General features: G+C 39.2%; 2 protein-coding genes across 4 annotated transcripts in view; both read left to right on the plus strand.

Annotated features, from left to right (window-relative positions):
- The window catches only part of NECAP1 (NECAP endocytosis associated 1), a 36,589-nt gene extending 27,019 nt beyond the window's left edge, over nt 1–9,570 (plus strand). Inside the window, exon 8 of the mRNA XM_081587953.1 lies at nt 9,486–9,570. Within this exon, the coding sequence (XP_081444079.1) occupies nt 9,486–9,519 (34 nt within the window). The 3' untranslated portion in view covers nt 9,520–9,570. The remainder of the gene's footprint in view (nt 1–9,485) is intronic.
- CLEC4A (C-type lectin domain family 4 member A) lies at nt 9,291–21,575 on the plus strand. Of its 3 annotated transcripts, XM_081587954.1 has the most exons (6): nt 9,291–9,618; nt 12,833–12,946; nt 15,517–15,618; nt 18,332–18,483; nt 19,609–19,733; nt 20,995–21,575. In XM_081587954.1, the coding sequence occupies exons 1-6, from the start codon at nt 9,540–9,542 to the stop codon at nt 21,134–21,136; spliced, it is 714 nt and encodes a 237-aa protein (XP_081444080.1). In that variant the 5' UTR covers nt 9,291–9,539; the 3' UTR covers nt 21,137–21,575. The 3 variants fall into 3 exon arrangements, with proteins under 3 accessions (XP_081444080.1, XP_081444081.1, XP_081444082.1); XM_081587955.1 differs by lacking the exon at nt 12,833–12,946; XM_081587956.1 differs by lacking the exons at nt 12,833–12,946; nt 15,517–15,618 and having other exon boundaries at nt 9,540–9,618.
- The last annotated feature ends 218 nt before the right edge of the window (nt 21,576–21,793 follow it).

The raw sequence follows: 21,793 nt of genomic DNA on the forward strand, positions 1-21,793 counted from the left end.
TAGGTGTTAGCTCTTCTCTAAATTTTTGGTAGAATTCCGCTGTGAAGCCGTCTGGTCCTGGGCTTTTGTTTGCTGGAAGATTTCTGATTACAGTTTCGATTTCCGTGCTTATGATGGGTCTGTTAAGATCTTCTATTTCTTCATGGTTCAGTTTTGGAAAGTTATACTTTTCTAAGAATTTGTCCATTTCTTCCAAGTTGTCCATTTTATTGGCATATAGCTGTTGGTAGTAGTCTCTTATGATCCTTTGTATTTCTGTGGAGTCTGTTGTGATCTCTCCATTTTCATTTCTAATTTTGTTGATCTGATTCTTCTCCCTTTGTTTCTTGATGAGTCTGGCTAATGGCTTATCAATTTTGTTTATCTTCTCGAAAAACCAGCTTTTAGTTTTGTTGATTTTTGCTATGGTCTCTTTTGTTTCTTTTGCATTTATTTCTGCCCTAATTTTTAAGATTTCTTTCCTTCTACTGACCCTGGGGTTTTTCATTTCTTCCTTCTCTAGTTGCTTTAGGTGTAGAGTTAGTTGATTTATTTGATTTTTTTCTTGTTTCTTGAGGTACGCCTGTATTGCTATGAACCTTCCCCTTAGTATTGCTTTTACAGTGTCCCATAGGTTTTGGGTTGTTGTGTTTTCATTTTCATTCGTTTCTATGCATAATTTTATTTCTTTTTTGATTTCTTCTGTGATTTGTTGGTTATTCAGAAGCGTGTTGTTTAGCCTCCATATGTTGGAACTTTTAATAGTTTTTTTCCTGTAATTGAGGTCTAATCTTACTGCATTGTGGTCAGAGAAGATGGCTGGGATGATTTCAATTTTTTTGAATTTACCAAGGCTAGATTTATGGCCCAGGATGTGATCTATCCTGGAGAAAGTTCCATGTGCACTTGAGAAAAAGGTAAAATTGATTGTTTTGGGGTGGAAACTCCTGTAAATATCAATTAAATCTAATTTGTCTATTGTATCATTTAAAGTTTGTGTTTCCTTGTTAATTTTCTGTTTAGTTGATCTATCCATATGTGTGAGTGGAGTATTAAAGTCTCCCACTATTATTGTGTTATTGTTAATTTCCCCTTTCATACTTGTTAGTATTTGCCTTATATATTGTGGTGCTCCTATGTTGGGTGCATATATATTTATGATTGTTACGTCTTCTTCTTGAATTGATCCTTTGATCTTTATGTAGTGTCCTTCTTTGTCCCTTTTCACATCCTTTATTTTAAAGTCTATTTTATCTGAAATGAGTATTGCGACTCCTGCTTTCTTTTGGTCTCCGTTTGCATGGAATATGTTTTTCCATCCTTTCACTTTCAGCCTGTGTGTGTCTCTAGTTTTGAGGTGGGTCTCTTGTAGACAGCATATATAGGGGTCTTGTTTTTGTATCCATTCAGCAACCCTTTGTCTTTTGGTTGGGGCATTCAACCCATTTACATTTAAGGTAATTATTGATAAGTATGATCCCGTTGCCATTTACTTTGTTGTTTTGAGTTCGTGTTGAAACATCCTTTCTGTGTTTCCTGTTTAGAGAAGATCCTTTAGCATTTGCTGGAGAGCTGGTTTGGTGGTGCTGAATTCCCTCAGCTCTTGCTTGTCTGTAAAGCTTTTGAATTCTCCTTCATATCTAAATGAGATCCTTGCTGGGTACAGTAATCTGGGTTGTAGATTATTCTCTTTCATTACTTTAAGTATGTCCTGCCATTCCCTTCTAGCCTGAAGGGTTTCTATTGAAAGATCAGCTGTTATCCTTATGGGGATCCCCTTGTGTGTTATTTGTTGTTTTTCCCTTGCTGCTTTTAATATTTGTTCTTTGTGTTTGATCTTTGTTAATTTGATTAATATGTGTCTTGGGGTGTTTCGCCTTGGGTTTATCCTGTTTGGAACTCTCTGGGTTTCTTGGACTTCTGTGACTATTTCTTTCCTCAATTTAGGGAAATTCTCAACTATTATCTCCTCGAGTATTTTTTCATGGCCTTTCCTTTTATCTTCTTCTTCTGGGACTCCTATGATTCGAATGTTGGGGCGTTTCATATTGTCCCAGAGGTCCCGGAGGTTTTCCTCATTTCTTTTGATTCTTTTTTCTTTTTTCCTCTCTGCTTCGTTTATTTCCATCATTCTATCTTCTACCTCACCTATCCTATCTTCTGCCTCCGTTATTCTACTGTTGGTTCCCTCCAGAGTGTCTTTTATCTCCTTTATTTCATTATTCATTCTATATTGATTCCTTTTTATTTCTTCTAAGTCCTTGATAAACATTTCTTGCATCTTCTCAATCTTTGTCTCCAGGCTATTTATCTGTAACTCCATTTTGCTTTCAAGATTTTGGATCATTTTTATTATCCTTATTCTAAATTCTTTTTCAGATAGATTCCCTATCTCCTCCTCTTTTGTTTGGCTTTGTGGGCATTTCTCATTTTCCTTTACTTGTTGAGTATTTCTCTGCCTTTTCATCTTGTTTAGATTGCTGTGTTAGGCGTGGCCCTTCTGTATTCTGGTAGTATGAAGTTCCTCTTTGTTGTGGAGGTTCCTCACTGTGGGTGGGGTTGGACAGGTGGCTTGTCAAGGCTTCCTGGTTGGGGGAGCTTGTGTCCGTGTTCTGGTGGGTGGAGCTGGATTTCTGCTCTCTAGAGTGCAATGGAGTGACCAGTATTAATTTTTGAGATGTCTATGGATTTGGTGTGCCTCTGGGCAGCCTGTATATTGATGCTCAGGTCTATGTTCCTGCGTTGCTGGAGAATTTGCGTGGTATGTCTTGCTCTGGAACTTATTGTCTCTTGGGTGGAGCTTGGTTTCAGTGAATTTATGGAGGCTATTGGATGGTCTCTTATTAATTAATGTTTCCCCTGGCTTTCAGTCTTATTCTTGCAGTAGCCTCAAGACTTCTCCTTCCATACAGCCTCAATAATAAACCTTTTAGGTTAATGGTGAAAAGATTCTCCACAGTGAGGGATACCCAGAAAGGTTCACTGAGTTACATGGAGAGTTGAGGTGGGGGGGGTGGGTTGAGGTGACCAGGAGGGGAAGAGGGGAATTCAAATGTGGAGAGAGCAATCTAGCCAGTAAGCACTTCCCTCTGTGCTTTCCACAGTTTGGAACCCTCAGAGTGATTCACAGAGATACATAGAGAGGGGGGAGGAAGGTAACAGAGGTGAGCATGAGTAGAAAGGGAGGAATTAAGAGGGGAGAGAGAGATCTGGGCAGTATCCTGTTCCTGAAGTGTTCTCCGGTACCCAGAACACCCTCAGAGATTCACAGAATTGGGTTGAGAAGAGAAGGAGGAGGGTGGGAGATAGAGGTTCCCTGAGGGAGAAGAAAGAGCATCAATAGGGGGAGAGAGTGATCAGGCCAGTGATCACACTCCTGAGTAAAAATGGGTCCTAAAGATTGGGTTCTTAAATGTACAAAGTTGATATCAAATATGTAAAACAAAGATTAAAAATCTAGAGTAGAGGTTAGACTCTTATAAAACTTACAATCTAAAAAAAAAAAAAAAGAAAAGAAAAGAAAAAAAGGAAACAGTGTAAAAAGAAAAAAAAACAGTAAAACAGTAAAAAAAGAAACAGTAAAAAAATGTAGAACAGGAAAAAAACATTAAAAAAAGAAAACACAAAAGGTATAAGATATATGTATGTAGTTTGCTTCAAAAATAGGGTTTTTTTTTTTTGCAAGTTAATAGTGGGTTATGAAAATGAAAGTTAAAGGTGTAATAGAGGACTTGAAGAAAAAGGAAAGAAGAGAAAAAAAAATTTTTTTTTTAATTAAAAAAAAAAAAATAGTAAAAAATATATATATCCCGGACTTTCTCTGGAGCTGTTGTGAGCAGTGTGGGATCTGCTCAGTTTTAGATAGATCCTTATTCCTGCTTATACTTTTCAAGATCTATAGGTCCTTTTCAATGCAGTCAGTATTAACTACAGGGATCTTAATCTGTTGGCCTGTCCCTTCCAAAGCGCTTCCCTCTGTTTATTTGGCTTCTGTTTGGAGATCTCTTCAGTATCTAATTTCCGCCCTGCAACAAAGCGGTGGAGGTGATCTCTTTAGGTTCGCTTGTTCAATCGTGCTGTGGGGAGGAAGGAACACTGCAAATCTGGCGTGTGTGTGGTGAGCTCGCAGTGTCTCGGCCGCACTGGGTTCGCCCCCGCTCACGGCGTGTGTGCTTTCCCCGTCTACCCTGCTCAGGCTTCAGGTTACTCGGCCGGGGAGCGGGCCCTGAGCTGCGTGCACTTCCCAGGTCTAAGCCGCTCAGGTTCAGGCTCCCGGTTACTCCACAAAGGCGCAGACTCGGTTTCGCCCGCGGCTTGTGCCGTTCCCGGTCGGAGCTGCTCAGGCGGCCAGGAGTTTGGCGAGGGCGCTCTCCCCTGTTGGGGCGGTGCGGCTTATCACCTCCCTGGTCCCCGCCTCGGTTTACGGGCGCGCCCGGCTCCGGTGTGCTTTGTGTCGGTTCTGGGGAGCTGGTCTCTGGCTGCGACCCTCCCGGCGGCTGTCGATCCTCCGGGATCTCAGGCAGTCTTTGCTTAGTAACTGGGAGCCTGTTTGCTGTTTGGTAGGGGGGCCCTCTCTGGAGCCGAGTTTGCCCCTTTCCGGCTCTGGCGGGCCCCGCCTGCCCGTTGTGTCCGGCGGGGGATGGGGCGGTCCGCAGCCGGCTAGCTCTCCTCTGGTATCGCTCAGTCCTTTGTTCTGTGAGCGGGCCGGCAGTGCCTTAGAGTTGGGCTTTTCGCGGGATAGTTCTCTCTCTCTCGCTGTCCCACAGTTTAGGTTACTATCTCACGTTAGCTCCCTCAGATTGCCCTCGGGGCACTCGGGCCCGGTTCTTACCCTAGGCAATGCCGCCCGCTCCTCTCCGTTCAGCCCCCACTTGCTGGTGGCGGATGATGCGAGCGTCTGGGGTTCTTTGCTGGGAGTTGCTTTAGGCACGTAATCTGTGGATTTTATTTATTTTTTCCTCCCAGTTACGTTGCCCTCCGAGATAAAAAATCCTCCCCCACACCCGCCGGTGAGAGGGTTTCCTGGTGCTTGGAAATTCCTCCTCTTTTACGACTCCCTCCCCGGGACGGGTCTCCGTCCCTAACTCTTTTGTCTCTCTTTTTATCTTTTATAATTTCTCCTACCTCTTTTGAAGATAATGCGCAGTTTTTGTGGAAGCCTGACGTCCTCAGCCAGCCTTCAGAAGTAGTTTTGTGAAGTTTTCTCTCAGTCTTTCTAAAGGTTTGTCAGTTTTGTTTATTTTTTTGAAACACCAGCTCTTAGTTTTGTTGATCTTTTCTATGGTTTCTCTTTTTCACTCTGACTTTAGATATTTCATTCATTCTACTAACTTTGGGCTTAATTTGTTTTTCTTTTTCCAGTTCCTTGAGATATAAAGTGAGGTTGTTTATTTGAGATATTTCTTTTTCCTTAATGTAGGCTTTTATCTATCACAATAAACTTCCATTTTAGAACTGCTTTTGCAGCCTTGCATAGATTTTGGCATGTTATATTCCATTTTTTTTTTTGTTTCAAGATATTTTTAAAATTTCCTCTTGATTTTCTTGAGCTATTGGTTGTTCAGGATTGTGTTGTTTAATTTCCATATATTTGTAAACTTTCTAGCTTTCCTTCTGCTATTAATTTCTAGTTTCACACTACTGTGGTTGGAGAAAATACTTGGTACAAATTTAGTGTTCTTAAGTTTGCTAAGACTGTGTTTTGATCTAATATTTGGCCTATTCTGAAGAATATTCTGTGCTTGAGAAGAACATGCATTCTGCTTTTTTTGGAAGGAATGTTCTGTTGATGTCTGTTTTAGGTCCACTTGGTCTAAAGTATAGTTGAAGTCCAACATATCCTTGTTGATTTTCATCTGGATAATCAATCCATTGTTGAAAGTAAGGTATTGAAGTGTCCTACTGTTATTTATTGTCTATTTCTCCCTTCTGATCTGTCAGTATTTGCTTAATATATTTAGGTGCTCTGATGTTGAATGCATATATATTTATGATTGTTATCTTTTTCATCATTATATAATGACCTTCTTTTTTTATCACTACCGTATTTGGCTTAACATCTTATTTTGCTGACATAAATATAGTTACTCCTACTTTCTTTTGGTTTCCACTTGTATAAAGTATCTTTTTCCATCTCTTCACTCTTAACCTAGGTGTTTTCTTGAAGCTGAGCTGAGTTTCTCGTAGAATATATATAGTTGAGTCTTGCTTTTTTTTCAGCCACTCTGTCTTTTCATTGGAGAATTCAATCCATTTACATTTAAGGTAATTATTGATACATAAGGACTTACTATGTCATCTTTCTAACTGTTTTTTGTGTTTTGTCATTCCCTTGTTCCTTTCTTGCTGTCTTCCTTTGTGAATTGATGGTTTTCTGTAGTGGTATATTTTGATTCCCTCTCTTAATCTTTTGTGACTCTACTGTAGGTTTATGCTTCGGGATTTTTACCCTGAAGCTTCCATAAAACATCATATCTTTCTTTTTCCTTCCTTCCTTCCTTCTATCATGGTACTGTGGGCTGATAACAATTTAACTTTGATTGGATGCAAAAATTTTGGCCTTTTATTCCCCATTTTGTATTCTTTCATGTCACTATTTACCTCTTTTTTGTGTGTACTGGGCTGGGGTCAGTTAGTTGCAGACACACATGTAGTGATGGGGACAGTGAACCTTGTGGTCTGAGACCACAAGGGCAGCTGGTGAACTGCCCCTGAATCCACAAACCGGTTTAGATGGTTAAGGTCCAGTAGGATTTATTAGGTCTGGAGGTTATTTGCTGGAAAAATTTATAAAAATTAGCTCTTTTTCTTCCCTTACTGTTTTTTTGTACCCCCTTTCCTTTCTTTACTAAACAATTCAGTCCTAAATGAAGCATTAGGTGGGTAGAGCAAGGTGGGTGTTTGTTGAATGGTGGGGTGGGGGAGGAGCAAGTGGTCTGGCGTAGGCAGTCAGAGCTCACGCAGGGTAAGCAGGATGACTGTGCAGGGGGCTGGCTTGGCAGTGGTGTTGGAGCCCAAGGTGAGTGAAGAGACCATCTCTGTAGGGGTGGGAAAGAGTTCTGACATCAGAGCCTGTGCAGGCTGTGGTCTGGCGCAGGCAGTCAGAGCTCACACAGGGTGAGCAGGATGACTGTGCAGGGGGCTGGCTTGGCAGTGGTTTTGGAGCCCAAGATGAGTGAACAGACCATCTCTGTAGGGGTGGGAAAGAGTTCTGACATCAGAGCCTGTGCAGGCTGAGGAGCGTGTCCACACGTGGCTGTGGCCTGGTATGGGGTGTCATAAGCAGCCTGGTCTGTGTACCAATGCCTGAGAGGTGAACAGGGCATCTGTATGGCAGAGTGGGGGTTGGTGCATGGGGCTCCTGCAGTCACCAGGGCATCCTTGCAGGGAGGTGTCTGAGCCCAAGCAGAGGGAGGAAGGCATCCATGCAGGTGTGGGTTTCAGAGGCTCTCCACACGGTGGGGGAGCACAGCGTGGAGACTCAGAGCCTAGGCAGGGTGAGGAGGGCTTTCACACAGGAGGGTGACCTTGGACAGGGTGTCAGAGCCTGAGTAGGGTGAGGGCGGATTCCACGTGGGGGTCAGGGCACTAGCTTCAGGAATCAGAGTCCAGGCAGAGTAAGGAGGGCTTTGCTGTGGAAGGCAGCAGACCTTGGCAGGGTGAGGAGAAATGGCTGTGGGGATTGGCTGCCTCAGTGCAGGACTCCCGTGCAGAACGGAGGTGGCATCAACAGCGGTAGGGCCTGGATGGAAAAAGGAGCCCAATGGGGGAGAGAAGGGTATCTTAGTTAAGGAGGGAGGGGCAGCCACGGTAGAAAATGGGTTAAATTCAGAAAATTAATGCTTTTGAACTGTGGTGTTGGAGAAAACTCTGGAGACTCCCTTGGATGGCAAGGAGGTCAAACAAGTCAATCCTAATAGAAATCAACCCTGAATATTCATTGGAAAGACTGATGCTGAAGCTGAAGCTCCAATACTTTGGCCACCTCATACATAGAGCTGACTCATTGGAGAAGACCCTGATGCTGGGAAAAGATTGAAGGCAGGAGGAGAAGGAGGTGACAGAAAATGAGATAGTTGGATGGCATCACTGAGTTAATGGACATGAATTTGAGCAAACTCCAGGAGATGGTGAAGGACAGGGAAGCCTGGCATGTTGCAGTCCATGGGATCACAAAGAGTTGGACACGGCTTAGTGACTGAACAACAACACTGATCAAATAAGTAAGTAAGGAGAATGGAAGCAGTTTTCTTACTGTCACAGAGGGAGTTAGAGACGCAGAAAGAAAAAAAGATAGAAAGAACTCTTTGTGTAGGATTGGGATTAGAGACATTAGTGTGAACTCATGGTTTTCAATATATTTAGACACAGAAATATATACAGAGGTAAATGCTTGTGTGTCGTGTGTGTGTGTGTGTGTGTGTGTGTGTGTGTGTGTGTGTGTGTATGTTATGCAGGGGAGAGAGGATTTAGGTGGGGAGACTAAAAGAAGGTGAATCAGTGGAATTCCCTGGCAGTCCAGTGGTTAGGAGTCTGTACTTCACTGTTGGGCCCTGGTGGGGGAACTAAGATCCTGTAAGCTGGGTGGTTCACCAAAAACTGGAAAAAGAAAAAAAAGAGGAGACTCATTTGGGGAGAGCTGAATCTTGGGTGTGAGCTGGGAGCATGTCTGCAAAAAGATTCTACATGAAGGATTTAATTTTGGGGGTGCTTTCCTCGGCTTATATATAGTGCTTAGTTCCTCCTCTAAACTGTGACTCCATTAAATTATCCTAATTTGTTAAAGGCTCGTGTATACCCATAAGCTTTTGTTGTGGTGTCCTGGGAATGAAAGGGAGAAGGACACCCTTCTCCTCTAACATCCAGTAGAGAGCTGCTCTCAGGAGCTGCTGAGGGCACTTGGGCAGAAGGAAGGCGGAGGCATGATGGACTTAGTCAAGAACAGGGAAGAGCAGAGAACACAGGAGAGAAACTGCTGAAGGCACATAATCTAAACTTTGACTTCCCACTTCATTAGAGGACTCTGACTCTTAGAAGTGGGGAGTCTGGCAATTAAGTTGTTTTGTCAGTTGGAAGGTAGTCCCCAAAGTTGCCTGAGCAACCCCAGAAGATGAGGAGAATGCAAACATGAATGAGTATATACTCAGGTTGGTGGGTCTACAAATGATTATGTTTGCAGGTAGATGCTCACAAACGCTTTAATTTCGTCCTTCTGGTAAGTTCACTGTTCTCAGGGAGAATGTCTCTGCTTTGTTCCCCTTTTCCTTTCCTTCCTATTTCTCTCTCTTACCCTTTGACTTCCTACTTCTATTGCTATTTGCCGGCGTAATGTTTAAAGACATGGTTAACATTGCGCCTGTCTTGGGGTTTGGGCCCCTGATGTTTTCAGTTTTTGTGAGATTCCTCTCAAGGTTTTTGTTTGCTTGTTTGTCTAGGGTCTCTGTTCTCGGCTAGTTGTGTGATAGGATGTATGAGAAGTTACCACCGTGCTTGCATTTCATTTTCAGCAGTTTTAAGGAAGAGACGGACAGAATTCTTTGACAGGAACAGAAGATCTCAGCATGACTTCAGAGATCACTTATGCTGAAGTGAAGTTTAATGAACCCAAGTCCTCAGGCACCAAATCAGAGCCTCCTGCAGGTAAGACTCACTTTCCAGTGGTCAGAGTGAACGATGGGATAAAGGGTGAAGAGAGAATACTATAAATAAAGCCTAGGGAATGTTGGTTGCTGGTTCTCTGGCCATGGTTGGGAAACACATGTTTCTCAGATCGAGTTGCCTGAAGATAAGCATTAAGGGGTGGTACAGGTGTGCCATGACAAAACTGAGGTGTGAGAAATCCACTATGGTCCTGAGTTAAGGAGAGTGCTAATGAAGCTGAGAAGTTCTTGTGTGCTTTCTGAGGTGAACTAAGACTGCAGTGTAGAGAGTGGGTTCAGGTCTTGAATCCATCAGTCCAGATGCAGTGGCTAATGATGAATTGGTGGGTTTTGTTTCTTGATCGATCAGTCACGGGAGAAAAGTTTGAGTGCAGAGTGTTTGAGTGTACTGGTTAGTATCAGACTAACATGGAACAAAAGATCATTGCAGATGAAAGCCTAGAAAGTCTTATACAGAAAGTCTCTTATGTTTTGAGGGTGGTTGCTCTGCAATCAGAAAATCCATTGCACACTGTATCTGAGATGCATTAGATGAGGTTTGGAAGTAAATAAAAGGTAATTTGGGTAGCATGTATGATATCTCAGATACAGAACAAAAGAGGAAAAAAACCACGGAGACTATGAGAAGCTGTGAGAGGGAAGTTATGATTGCTTATGTTTTCCAAAATTCTTCTGTGGAAACATGGAAAATGCTCAGGAAACTGTTTTTTTTCCCCCTTAGAAAATTTATAGGGACTTCCCTGGTGGTCCAGTGGTTAAGACTCTGCATTCCCAATGCACAAGTTCAATCCCTGGTCAGGGAATTAAGATCCTGCATGCCACCAGGCACAGCCAAAATAGATAAATAAATGATAACCTTTAAAAAATAAATAAAAATTAAAAAAATTTATATAACTTTGTTATTATATGCTGCAAAGTTCATTATAGAAAAAAATTAAAAACCAGAGGTGCCCACAAATTTATTTTTTAAAATTTTTATTAGTTTTGTTGTTTTACAGTGTTCTGTTTCTGCTGTACAGCAAAGTGAATCAGTTACACATGTACATATATCCACTCTTTTAGATTATTTTCCCATATAGGTCATTACAGAGTATTGAGTAGAGTTCCCTGTGCTGCACAATATGTTCTCATTAGTTACCTATTTTATACATAGCAGAGTGTATATGTCAATTCCAGTCTCTGAATTCATCCCACCTCCCTTTTTCCCTGCCTTGGTGTCTGTACATTTGTTCTCTACATCAGTGTCTCTATTTCTGCTTTGCAAATAGGTTCATCTGTACCATTTTTCTAGATTTCACATATATGCACTAATATACGATACTCGTTTTTCTCTTTCTGACTTATTTCACTCTGTTTGACAGTCTCTAGGTCCACACACAAATTTAAATTACTGTATTTATTCTTATTATCTAGAGATAACTATAATTTACATTTTGTGTACACCCTTCCAAATATAAATATACATTAATGTGCGTATGTGGTTTTCTAAAAATGAAATCATAGTATACATTATTGCAGGTTTTATCCCCACTTGGCAATATATTATAACTTTGAGAAAATAATTCTTTTTTCAATTGAGAGATGACTGACACAATTATATTAGTTTCAGATGTATAAGCACAATGGTTTGATTTTTATGTATATTGCAAAATAATCACCACAATGTCTAATTAACATCTGTCACCATACATAGTTTCACAGTTTTTTTTTCTGGTGATGAAGGCTTTTAAGATGTAAGCTTAGCAACCTTCAAATATGCAGTATTTTATATATGTATATTATAACCTATAGTATTATTAATTATGGTCATTATATTGTACCTTATATCCCAGGACTTATTTATTTTGTAACTGGAAGTTTGTACCTCTTCACCCCCTTCACCCATTTTGCTCACCTCATCACCCCTCACCTCTGGAAACCACCATTCTGTTCTCTGTATTTATGAGTGATTATTATCTTTTAAAGATTACACAGATAAGTGAGATCATATGGTATATGTCTTTCTCTTTCTTACTTATTTCACTTAGCATAATGCCCTCAAGGTCCATCCTGAAGGCAAGATTTCCTTATTTTTTATAGGTGAATAATACCCATTCCATACAGTTGTCACATTTTCTTTATCCATTCACCCATCAATGGACACTTGATAAAATAATTCTCAACCATGAAATGGTGACTAAAAATGTCTGATTTTTTAACACAGCATTGTAATTCAACTATACTTCCATAAAAAATAAAGTTAAAAAGCAGTCTGACTGAGTAATATTCCATTGTGTATATGTTCCACAACTTCTTCATCCATTTGTCTGTCGATGGATATCTGAGTTGCTTCCATGTCCTAGCTATTGTAAATAGTGCTGTGATGAACAATGGGGTGTTTATATGGCAGAAGCCAACACAGTATTGTAAAGCAATCATTCTCCAATTAAAAATAAATTAATAAATTTAATAAAACAGTCTGATTTTATTTTAAGGATGTGATGAGGGACAATTATAAAGAGTTATCTGCTATGGCATTATGTAAAGTAGTTAAAGTTAGAAATAATTTGAAAGATTATTTAAATATATAATGAAATACTATGCAACCACAATACAGTGGGTTAAAGAAGAAAATATGGTGATATAGTATACAAGAAAATAGTAGGTCAAACCCAATATGTATGGTATGTCAGTCATGAGGCAAAATGTGCATGCATGTATATACATTTAAAAAATTGCTGGAAGAATGTATACCAAAATATTAACAGTTATCCCCAATGGGTTTCCCTGGTGGCTCAGACAGTAAAGAATCTGTCTGCAATGCAGGAGACCCAGGTTTCACCCCGGGTCAGGAAGATCCCTTGGAGAAGGGAATGGCTACCCACTCCAGTATTCTTGCCTGGAGAATTCCATGGACAGAGAAGCCTGGCGGGATACAGCCCATGGGGTTGCAAAGAGTTGGACACAATTGAGCGACTAACACTTTCACTTTCATCCTCAATAGTAGGAATTTGTGCTTTTATGTATTTTCTAGCATTTCTACAATGAACATTACTATTTCCTTTATAACTTCATATTTGAAATAATGTCATGTAATAGTAATAGTGTATCATACAAGAAAAGAGAGAGGAGGAAGAGAAAGAGCAAGAGGAAGTCAAGGTCAGAATTTATTATTCATGATAATAATAATTTGATTAATTTGATTCCTTCTTCAGCTCCCAAAGAGACCAACCTTCACCAAAGTGGCCATAGTTTTTCCAAGCTACTTCTTACCTCATTGCTGATACTTCTGCTACTATTGGCAATCTCATTTTTGATCGCTTTTATCTGTAAGTATCCAGATGGATCTATAAGAAATGTTTGCCTGACATGAAGAGATGGCATCAAATAAACCGATAAACTATGAGTTTATTCAGAAATCTGGGAAAGAAGTCTTCTCTGGGGGAAGACATAGATAGTGGGAATTCATTGTGAGCTTTGTTCTTTATTTGCATTTAGTCACTCTTCTATAGAAATAATGGCATTCACTCTTTTTAGAGAAATTGAAAGAAGAGTATATGTGTGTACATGTTTCTGTTTTGTAGAATGAAATCTATAGGGCACCATTTCTACACTAGACAGTTGTTTAAGTGAGACCAAATCTGTATCTTCTTAGTAGTGTTTATAAGGCTATGCCTGTTGATGGCATAGACACATATTTTGGGACGAGCATATGGACAAGAAGGAAACAGGAAGAAATCCCCCAGGAAAAAATTCTACTGAATTTTCATCTTAATTATTTTTGTCTTTCTCAAGACTGCATGAGCTCTTAAAATCCATTTGACAAATAAGTAGATTTCTGCCTATCAAGAATTCATCAAGTTTTTAAAAATCATAAAACTAGTATAAGTTTGGGTAGATACTTAATTCATTTATTTGGTCATTCAATAAGCAACAGTGGCCATCTAGTCTATGTCAGGCACTGTGCCAGATAGAGACAGCAGAGTTGTAGCCCTTGGTTTTGAGAAGTTTGGAGGATGATGGCAACTGGTTGAATAAACCAGTGTTTATAACAACGTCTGGTAAATGTTCTGTGAGTAAGAAGCACAGGAAGCCGAGATAGGCTTCCTGGAGGAGGTGACATCTATACCTGTGTGGACCAAGAATGACAGATGTGAGAGGGCTTGAAAAAATTTGGAAAAACGTGTTACATGACTGTGACATATGGTCCTAAGTGAACTATGAGGTTGCAGATGGGAGAAACAAGCAGGGTTTGGATCATGAAGAGTGTCCTGTACAATTCTAAAGAGTGTGGATTTCCCCCTGCCCCCCTGCAGATTACTTTATCAATTATCTTCGGTTGTTTAATAAACCAGTCTAAAACTTAGTGGATTAAAACAGCAACTGTTTTTAGCTCATGATTCTGTGGTTCGTCAATTTGAACTGGGCTCAGCTAAGACATTTCATTGGTCCTGGCTAAAGTCATTCATGCATACATAGTCAAGTACCAGCTGCAGGTAACCCAGTTTCTGAGGAAGAGGATGTAAGCTGGAATGATGTGGACAAATTGGTTCCACTTCTTTATAATTCATCAGGAGAGCTTGAGCTTGTTCATATGGCAACATGTAGGCTGGCAGAGTGAGAGCAGCTGTGAGCAAAGCCTCTTGAAGCCTTAGCTTGAAACAATCCTAAAGGAAATCAACTCTGAATATTCACTGGAAGGGCTCATGCTGAAGCTGAAGCTCCAATACTTTGGCCATGATGTGAAGAACCGACTCATTGGAAAAGACTCTGATGCTGGGAAAGATTGAAGGCAAAAGGAGAAGACGGCAGAGGATGAGATGGTTAGATAGCATCACTGACTCAATGGACATGAATTTGAGCAAACTCCAGGAGATAGTGAAGGACAGGGGAGCCTGGCGTGCTGCAGTCCATGGGGTCACAAAGGGTCAGACATGACTTAGCAACTAAACAACAACAACAGACAGAGTTGCTTCTGTACATTTTGTTGGCTGAAGGAAGTCTTAGAGTCAGTCCAGTTTCAAGTGGTGAATAAATAGACCCCACTTGTTGATTGGAAAAACTAAGAAGTTATATTGCAAAGGGGTGTGGGTACAGGGAGAGTTGAAAATTGTGGCCATTTTTGCAATGTGTCACAGTCATGGAGAACCATTACAGAATTTTAAGCAAGGAAGTGATATAACTAAATTTGATTTATAGGAATACGCTTTTGGTGGAGATGTGTAAAATGGATATATGAGGAGAGAACTGAAAGCAAAGAGAATAATTGGAAAGACAGTTCATTGTCCAATTGAGAAATAGTGAGAATCTGATTTAAGGTAGTGAAGAAGGAGAAGGGGAATACCTTTGAATGATAATGAGGAGGTAGAATCAAGGAGGTGGGGACTTGATGAATATTTAGACCTGTGTGTTGGCCTGCTGAGGAATAAGAACCAGTTGGGAAGTTACTCTATATTTAAAATGGATAACCAACAAGGACAGTACTGTAGAGGACAGGGAACTCTGCTCAATATTCTGTAATAACCTAAATGAGAAAAGAATTTGAAAAAAGAATAGATATGTGTCTGTATAACTGAGTCACTTTGCTGTACATCTAAAACTAATATAACATTGTTAATCAACTCTACACCAATATAAAATAAAAATCTAAAAAAAAATTACGTTTTATCTAGACATCTGTTTTATCTGACATTAATATAGCCACTCTAGCCTTCTTTACTTTCATTCTGTGTTTAAGTTTGAAGTTAATTTCTAATAAGCATAGAATTGAGCACATATTTGAGTCTTGTTTCTCTATTCAGACAACTTCTTTCTTTTAATTAAAATGTTTATACTATTAGAAAAAAGAGTGAAGCTATAATGCTACCAAGAAAACGAATGACCTTATTATCTTTTTCAGTTTTTTTTCAAAAATGTTCTTATGTTCATAAAGAAGAAAAGGCTACAAGAGAACTCACTCATACAGAATTGGAATGTGTGAAAGAAAATTCGACCCCAGAAGGTAAAAATTAATGTGCCTATGATTCAGTTATTGACAATACTGTGTCCTAGGTCAATATTTCCAATAAGTGAATTATACTAAGAAGTTGAGTCTTATGATCATTTTAAGTATACAAATATTTAGGGCCTAAAATTTTTATAATATACATATCTTTAATTCATTTGTACAAGGAAATAGTCTTAATTATGAAAAAGATTACATTGCTTTTCAGTTTCTTCAGTCTTTGCTTCTTTCTGAACTTTCTGTGCATACTTGCTCTTTTACTCACATACCAGTTAAAACTTATTTGGTCAAGGGAGATTTAATTCATATATGTTTTAAGAAATCATATTGTATGTACATAAAACATTTTGGGGAGAATACATAAAATACTCTGCTTTAAAATTTTCCTTTTTTTTTTTTTTACCCCAAACATGAACTCTGTTAGCAGTTCTATGGTTTTGTTTCACTTTTTAATGGTCCGTTGTTAGATACATACAGTTTAAGGATCGTTATGGTTTCTTGGGGGGTTTCCCTGGTAGCTCAGTGGTACAGAATTTGCCTGCCAATACAAGAGATTTGGGTTTGACCCCTGGTTCAGGAAGATCCCCTGGAGAAGGAAATGGCAACCCACTCCAGTATTCTCGCCTGGAGAACCCCATGGATGGAGGAGCCTGGCGTGCTACAGTCCATGCTGCTGCAAAGAGCCACAACTTAGTGACTGAACAACAACAGCAGCAGCAATAACATGGCTTTTTGGAGACCTGAACAAGAAAAAATTCCCGTTATCATTATTCTGTGTCCATCTTAACTCTGAAATCTTTCCTTGCTCTGAAGTCTGCTGATATATATATACTCCTGCTTTGTATGGTCTAGTGTTAGTATGGTACACTTTTATCTATTTTTTTAAAGATGAAAAACTAGTATGTTTTATGGCCTTTTTTTTTTTCATTTGAGATATCTTTCCATTTATCAAATTATTTCTAATTGAAAAACTGGTTCTGCCTGATGATGGGGAGGGGATGGATCTGGCTGCTCTCCTGATAGAACCCAGAGATACAGCCCATCTCAAGTTTGTGTTCATAACAAGCTCCTGGCAGATGCCACTGCTCTCTGGAAATTATGAATGACAGCAACAAATCATGATAGCGTGTGTCTCACCAACAGAAATCACAGTCATTTACAGAGTATGTTGCAGTTGCAGGCATCTTGAAATATTTTTTTCCTTTTTAAACTAATTTTTATTGCATTATAGTTGCTTTAAAGTGTTGTGTTAGCTTCTACTGCTTAGCAAAATGAATCAGCCATACATACATAAATACTCCACCCTCTTGGGTTTCTCTCTTGCCTGGAAAATCCCATGGACGGAGGAGCCTGGTAGGCTACAGTCCATGGGGTCGCTAAGAGTCGGACACGACTGAGCGACTTCATTTTCACTTTTCCCTTTCATGCACTGGAGAAGGAAATGGCAATCCACTCCAGTATTCTTGCCTGGAGAATCCCAGGGACAGCGGAGCCTGATGGGCTGCCGTCTATGGGGTCGCACAGAGTCGGACACGACTGAAGCGACTTAGCAGCAGCAGCAGCAGCTTGGGTTTCTCTCTCATTTACAACACCAGAGTGCATTAAGTAGAGTTCTCTGTGCTGTAGAGTAGGTTCTTATTAGTTATCTATTTTATACATGGTATCAATAGTGTCGGGGCTTCCCTGGTGGCTCAGTGGTAAAGAATCCGCCTGCCAGTGCAGGAGACTGTACAACAGCAGTTCAATCAATGACAACAACAATCTTGTGGAACTTCAGGATGTAAAACTCAAGGAAGTGTTGGTGCTTCTACATTGCCTGGGTCACCCTGGACTTTTGATCTCTTAGAGTTGTCCACACTGTGCTTCCAGCAATTTCACAATTACAGTTCTGGTTTCTCTACCCTGGGACTGGCTCTCAAAGAGGTTTCTGCTCCAGTATATTGTGATTCTCCGTATTTGCCTTTGTGTCTCTCCAGATCTGGGGGCGATGGTTTGCTCTATGTCTGAAGAGTTGCTGGTTTTCAGTTTGTTCAGCTTTTCACTTGTTAGAATTACTTGCTCAGTTGAGTAATTTCTATTATTCTATCTTTTAATTCATTGATTTCTCTGTCTTTATTCTGCTGTTGAGCCCATCCACTGTGCTTTTAATTTGGTTATTATGTTTTCCAACTATTCCACTTGATTTTCTTTTATATCTTTAATTTGTTTGCTGAATTATCAATTTCTTTGCTGAGGCTTCCTATTTTTTCGCATGGTTCAAACATTTGTACTTACTTGTTGAAGCATCTTTTTCCATGGCTTTTTAAAAATCTTTGCCAGATAACTTCAGTATTTCTCTTATCTTGGTATTGGTGCATATATATATATATATACACATATATATATATGTATTTTTTTAAGCTAATTTTTGAGAACTTTGTGGTTCTTGGTATGATAAGTAATTTTCCATTGAAACCTGGGTATTTCTGTATTATGTTCTGAGGATTTTCTTTGAACTTCTGTTTTAGCTGATTTTTCCTGATACCACTCAGGCAAAGGAAAGGGGGTCCTACCTTGTCACTGTCTGATGTAGGCAGACTTGACCTCCTTGACACCTGACAAGAGTCCTATTTTTCATGTAGTCTCCTCTGATCCTTAATTTTTTATAATTTATACACTTTAAAAATTACTTTTCTTATATTGCACTGATATGGCCTTCTTCTCAATACAGGGAAAGACTGGAGCTGCTGCCCAAAGAGATGGGAGACATTTAGTTCTAACTGCTACTTTATTTCTAATGGATTTAAGACTTGGAATGATAGTGAGAAGGAATGCTTGAGAATGAATGCTCACCTGCTGGTGATCAACACCAAAGCTGAGCAGGTATTACTACTTTCTAATTGATAATGGAGTCAAGAGTGTTGCCTGGTTTTTAAACAGCTCCCTTAGTTAAGAAGGAGATTTTTATTGTCTTAGAATATTGGTGCTGTGGCAGAAGGCTTAAGAAAATAAATAGAAAAGGTTACCTAAGATTTTACATTCCATGCCTTTTTTCTTCTTCTATAAAACTAACCTCTGCCCCAAATAAATTGTGACATTGAAAATATACTACATAGGAGTTAAGTGGAAAGCTGAAAATATTTCAGCCTGAAATATGATTTCATTTATTTCAAATAATAAATATTATTTATTATCATTGTTGAAATATAAAACACATAAATGTCTTAAAAATTATTAACTATATAACAGGGAAGGGGAATTAAGTCCAACTGGGAAATGAAGTTCAATCATGAAGAGTCACAATCAATGATCAGAAATGATCGCTAACAATCTGACGTTGTTAAAAGGAAAATTGTTTAATTTGCAAAATTTTTCTCATGTACAACTTTGAAGAATACCCTTTCTTAGGGAAGAAACGAAGGGAAGTGAGTCTGAGATGAGAATTCATTATGATCGTGAATAGAAATTGCCTCTGTATGTATAGAACATGGCTATGTTCTGAATGTTTGTGCCCTGTTGCCCCAATCCACATGTTGAAATTCTAACCTCCAAAGATGATTGTATTAAGAAGTATGGGTTTGGGGAGCTGCATAGGTCATGAAGGTGAAGCCTCTGTGGATGGGATTAATGTTTTTAATAAGGAGATTCAACAGAGCAACTTCTCCTCCTACATGCGTGAATGCACACAATGAGAAAACACCATCTAGGAACCACCATCTTACCACGCGGTACCCTGACCTGGGATTTCTAGCCTTCAGAACTGTGAGAAACAAATTTCTGTCACTTATAAGCAATCTAGCCTGAACAGACTAAGACTAACCTCAGGCTCACAAGTGGTATCTCTGATTCTATTCTGCTCTGCCAGAAAAAACCCAAGGCTCCTCTGCAGGGCCCCCATATGGTTCATTCTGAATTTTCTGTTTTTCTTCTCTTCTCTGTAAAGCCATATGGAACTCAATCCAACCTGACTGTTCTAAAGGCTATAACTCCTTCCTTTTATTCCTTTAGGATTTCATCACCCAGAAACTGAGAATTCAGTTTGCTTATTATGTGGGCCTGTCAGACAGGACACTGGCAATGGGAGAAAGACACTGGGAATGGGTTGATCAGACACCATACAATGAAAGTGCCATGTGAGTACAGAATGAAATAAAGAAACCCGGGTTCTCTATTCTACATGGATCTTAGGGTGTTCCATTGATCAGCTATTATAATAAAATAGCTCATGCTGTAAACTTGAAACTAACACAACATTGTAAATCAACTATAGTTCAATAAAAGAAAATACTCACATTCTTTTAATTCTTGAGCACTAGGTTAAATAATTTTCCTTATTATCTCAATCATCAAATAATGCTATGAGGCATACATTATTATTATTCTCACTATAGAGATGAAGAAACTGAGTTTAAAGAGTTTAGATAATTCAGTGGTTATCCAGCAGTGGTTACAATGGTCCTCAAATTCAGGTCTGTGTGACACCAAAACTTGTGCTTTCAACCGCTGTGATTTTTACCTTTAAATATAACAGAAATGTATGTCAATTAAGATTGTGACCAATTATCAAGAATTTAATATCTCTCATACAGAAAATAAGTTAATTCTGATAGTCTTATATTTATGTAGTTACTTCCCTGGTGGCTCAGATGGTAAAGCGTCTGCCTACGATGTGGGAGACCCAGGTTCAATCCCTGGGTCAGGAAGATCTCCTGGAGAAGGAAATGGCAACCCACTCCAGTATTCTTGCTGGAAAATCCCATGGACAGAGAAGCCTGGTAGGCTACAGTCCATGGGGTCGCAAGAGTCGGACACGACTGAGTGACTTCACCTTCACCTTTGAAACTCTTTAGTATTTTAGTACATTTTAGTACCTTATCACCTTTGATCCTCATATCACTGTGTGAAACACAGAGATATCAATCTAGTCCCTATGAATCTGTGAAATTAAATTCCTTGTCCAAGGTAACAGGGATAATAGCAGATTCAGAGATTTTAGCTAGCTCGTCAGACTCCAAAAGCAGTGCATAAAAAAATGAAACACACTACATTGATACCTGAGACCAGTATGAAGTCTTTTACATCTTTTAAGAGAGTCTGTGGACTAACAATTTCCTGGGAACAGGACGTAAGATAGACAAACAGAAGGCAGCCTTTGGAATGTCTGCTGGGAGGGTGCTTAAAGCAATAAGAGGACACAGTGCTGGGTGATGTAAGAACAATTTTCAAGGGAAATATCAGAGATACAGAGGAGGAAAAACTCCATGAGAAGTGGTAAAGAATGATTTGGGCATATCTGACTTTGACTTCCATGCCTAGCCATCTCCCTTACTGTCTCTTTTCAAAGCACTGTTTAAAGAAACGTTCTCATCCTTTTTCCCCCTTTCTGACGCTCAGATTCTGGCATCAAGGTGAACCCAACAATCCTAATGAGCGTTGTGTTATGCTAAATGCTCTTTCAAGAAGATGGGGCTGGAATGATAGTCCTTGTAATGAGATTCACAAGTTTATTTGCAAGATGATGAAGATCTACTTATAAAATGGAACACTCTCCATGACCATGAGGTTGAATCAGTATCCTACATCATAGAGATAGCTAATATGTTCTTGTTATTCATATGTCTTGTTTAAGGATCTTAATAGAATTTTCCAGAAGGTTGTGCACACATTCATTCATTTATTCATTCACGAAATTTCAGGGAAGCAAAATTTGCCACTCCCAAATGTCTTTTTGGCCTGTGCATTATTTCAAGCTGAAAATATTAGTCAGTGCTAGAACTTTACTTTCCATCTTTTTATAAATGTCATTCATAGCCTACTTTTCTTTCATCTTCCTTTGAGCATCAGCAATTATTTGTGTGTTATAGATTTTATGTAAGATTTGTGTCTAAAGAGTGAGATTAAAATGAAGAAGTATCCAGCTGTGTACCAATTAACAGAATTGTGAAAATAATAAAACAGCTGTTTTAAACCACTAAGTTTTGGGGTGGCTTATTCTTCAGCAATATGTAACTTAAACACTTTCAAAACAGTTTTGAGCTAAGATTTGCAAAATAATGTAACATATCATGTCACACTGTTTTCTTTAAAAATAATAGTAATAATTGAAAAATGAGAGTAGATTAATTTTACCATTAGTGAATAAAATGCAAAATTAAAATGTTTATTTTTTATATCATTTAAATTCTTATTCTTA

Source organism: Giraffa tippelskirchi, chromosome 4, assembly GCF_054371585.1.
Source record: "Giraffa tippelskirchi isolate mGirTip1 chromosome 4, T2T-mGirTip1v1.2.pri, whole genome shotgun sequence".
NCBI classification, from domain to species: Eukaryota; Metazoa; Chordata; class Mammalia; order Artiodactyla; family Giraffidae; genus Giraffa; species Giraffa tippelskirchi.

Coding starts and splice junctions, on each gene's coding strand:
- CLEC4A (XM_081587954.1), top strand. CDS start 9,540: ATGACTTCAGAGATCACTTATGCTGAAGTGAAGTTTAATGAACCCAAG. Junction 18,484..19,608: donor TCAACACCAAAGCTGAGCAG/GTATTACTACTT, acceptor TTATTCCTTTAG/GATTTCATCACCCAGAAACT. Junction 19,734..20,994: donor CCATACAATGAAAGTGCCAT/GTGAGTACAGAA, acceptor TCTGACGCTCAG/ATTCTGGCATCAAGGTGAAC.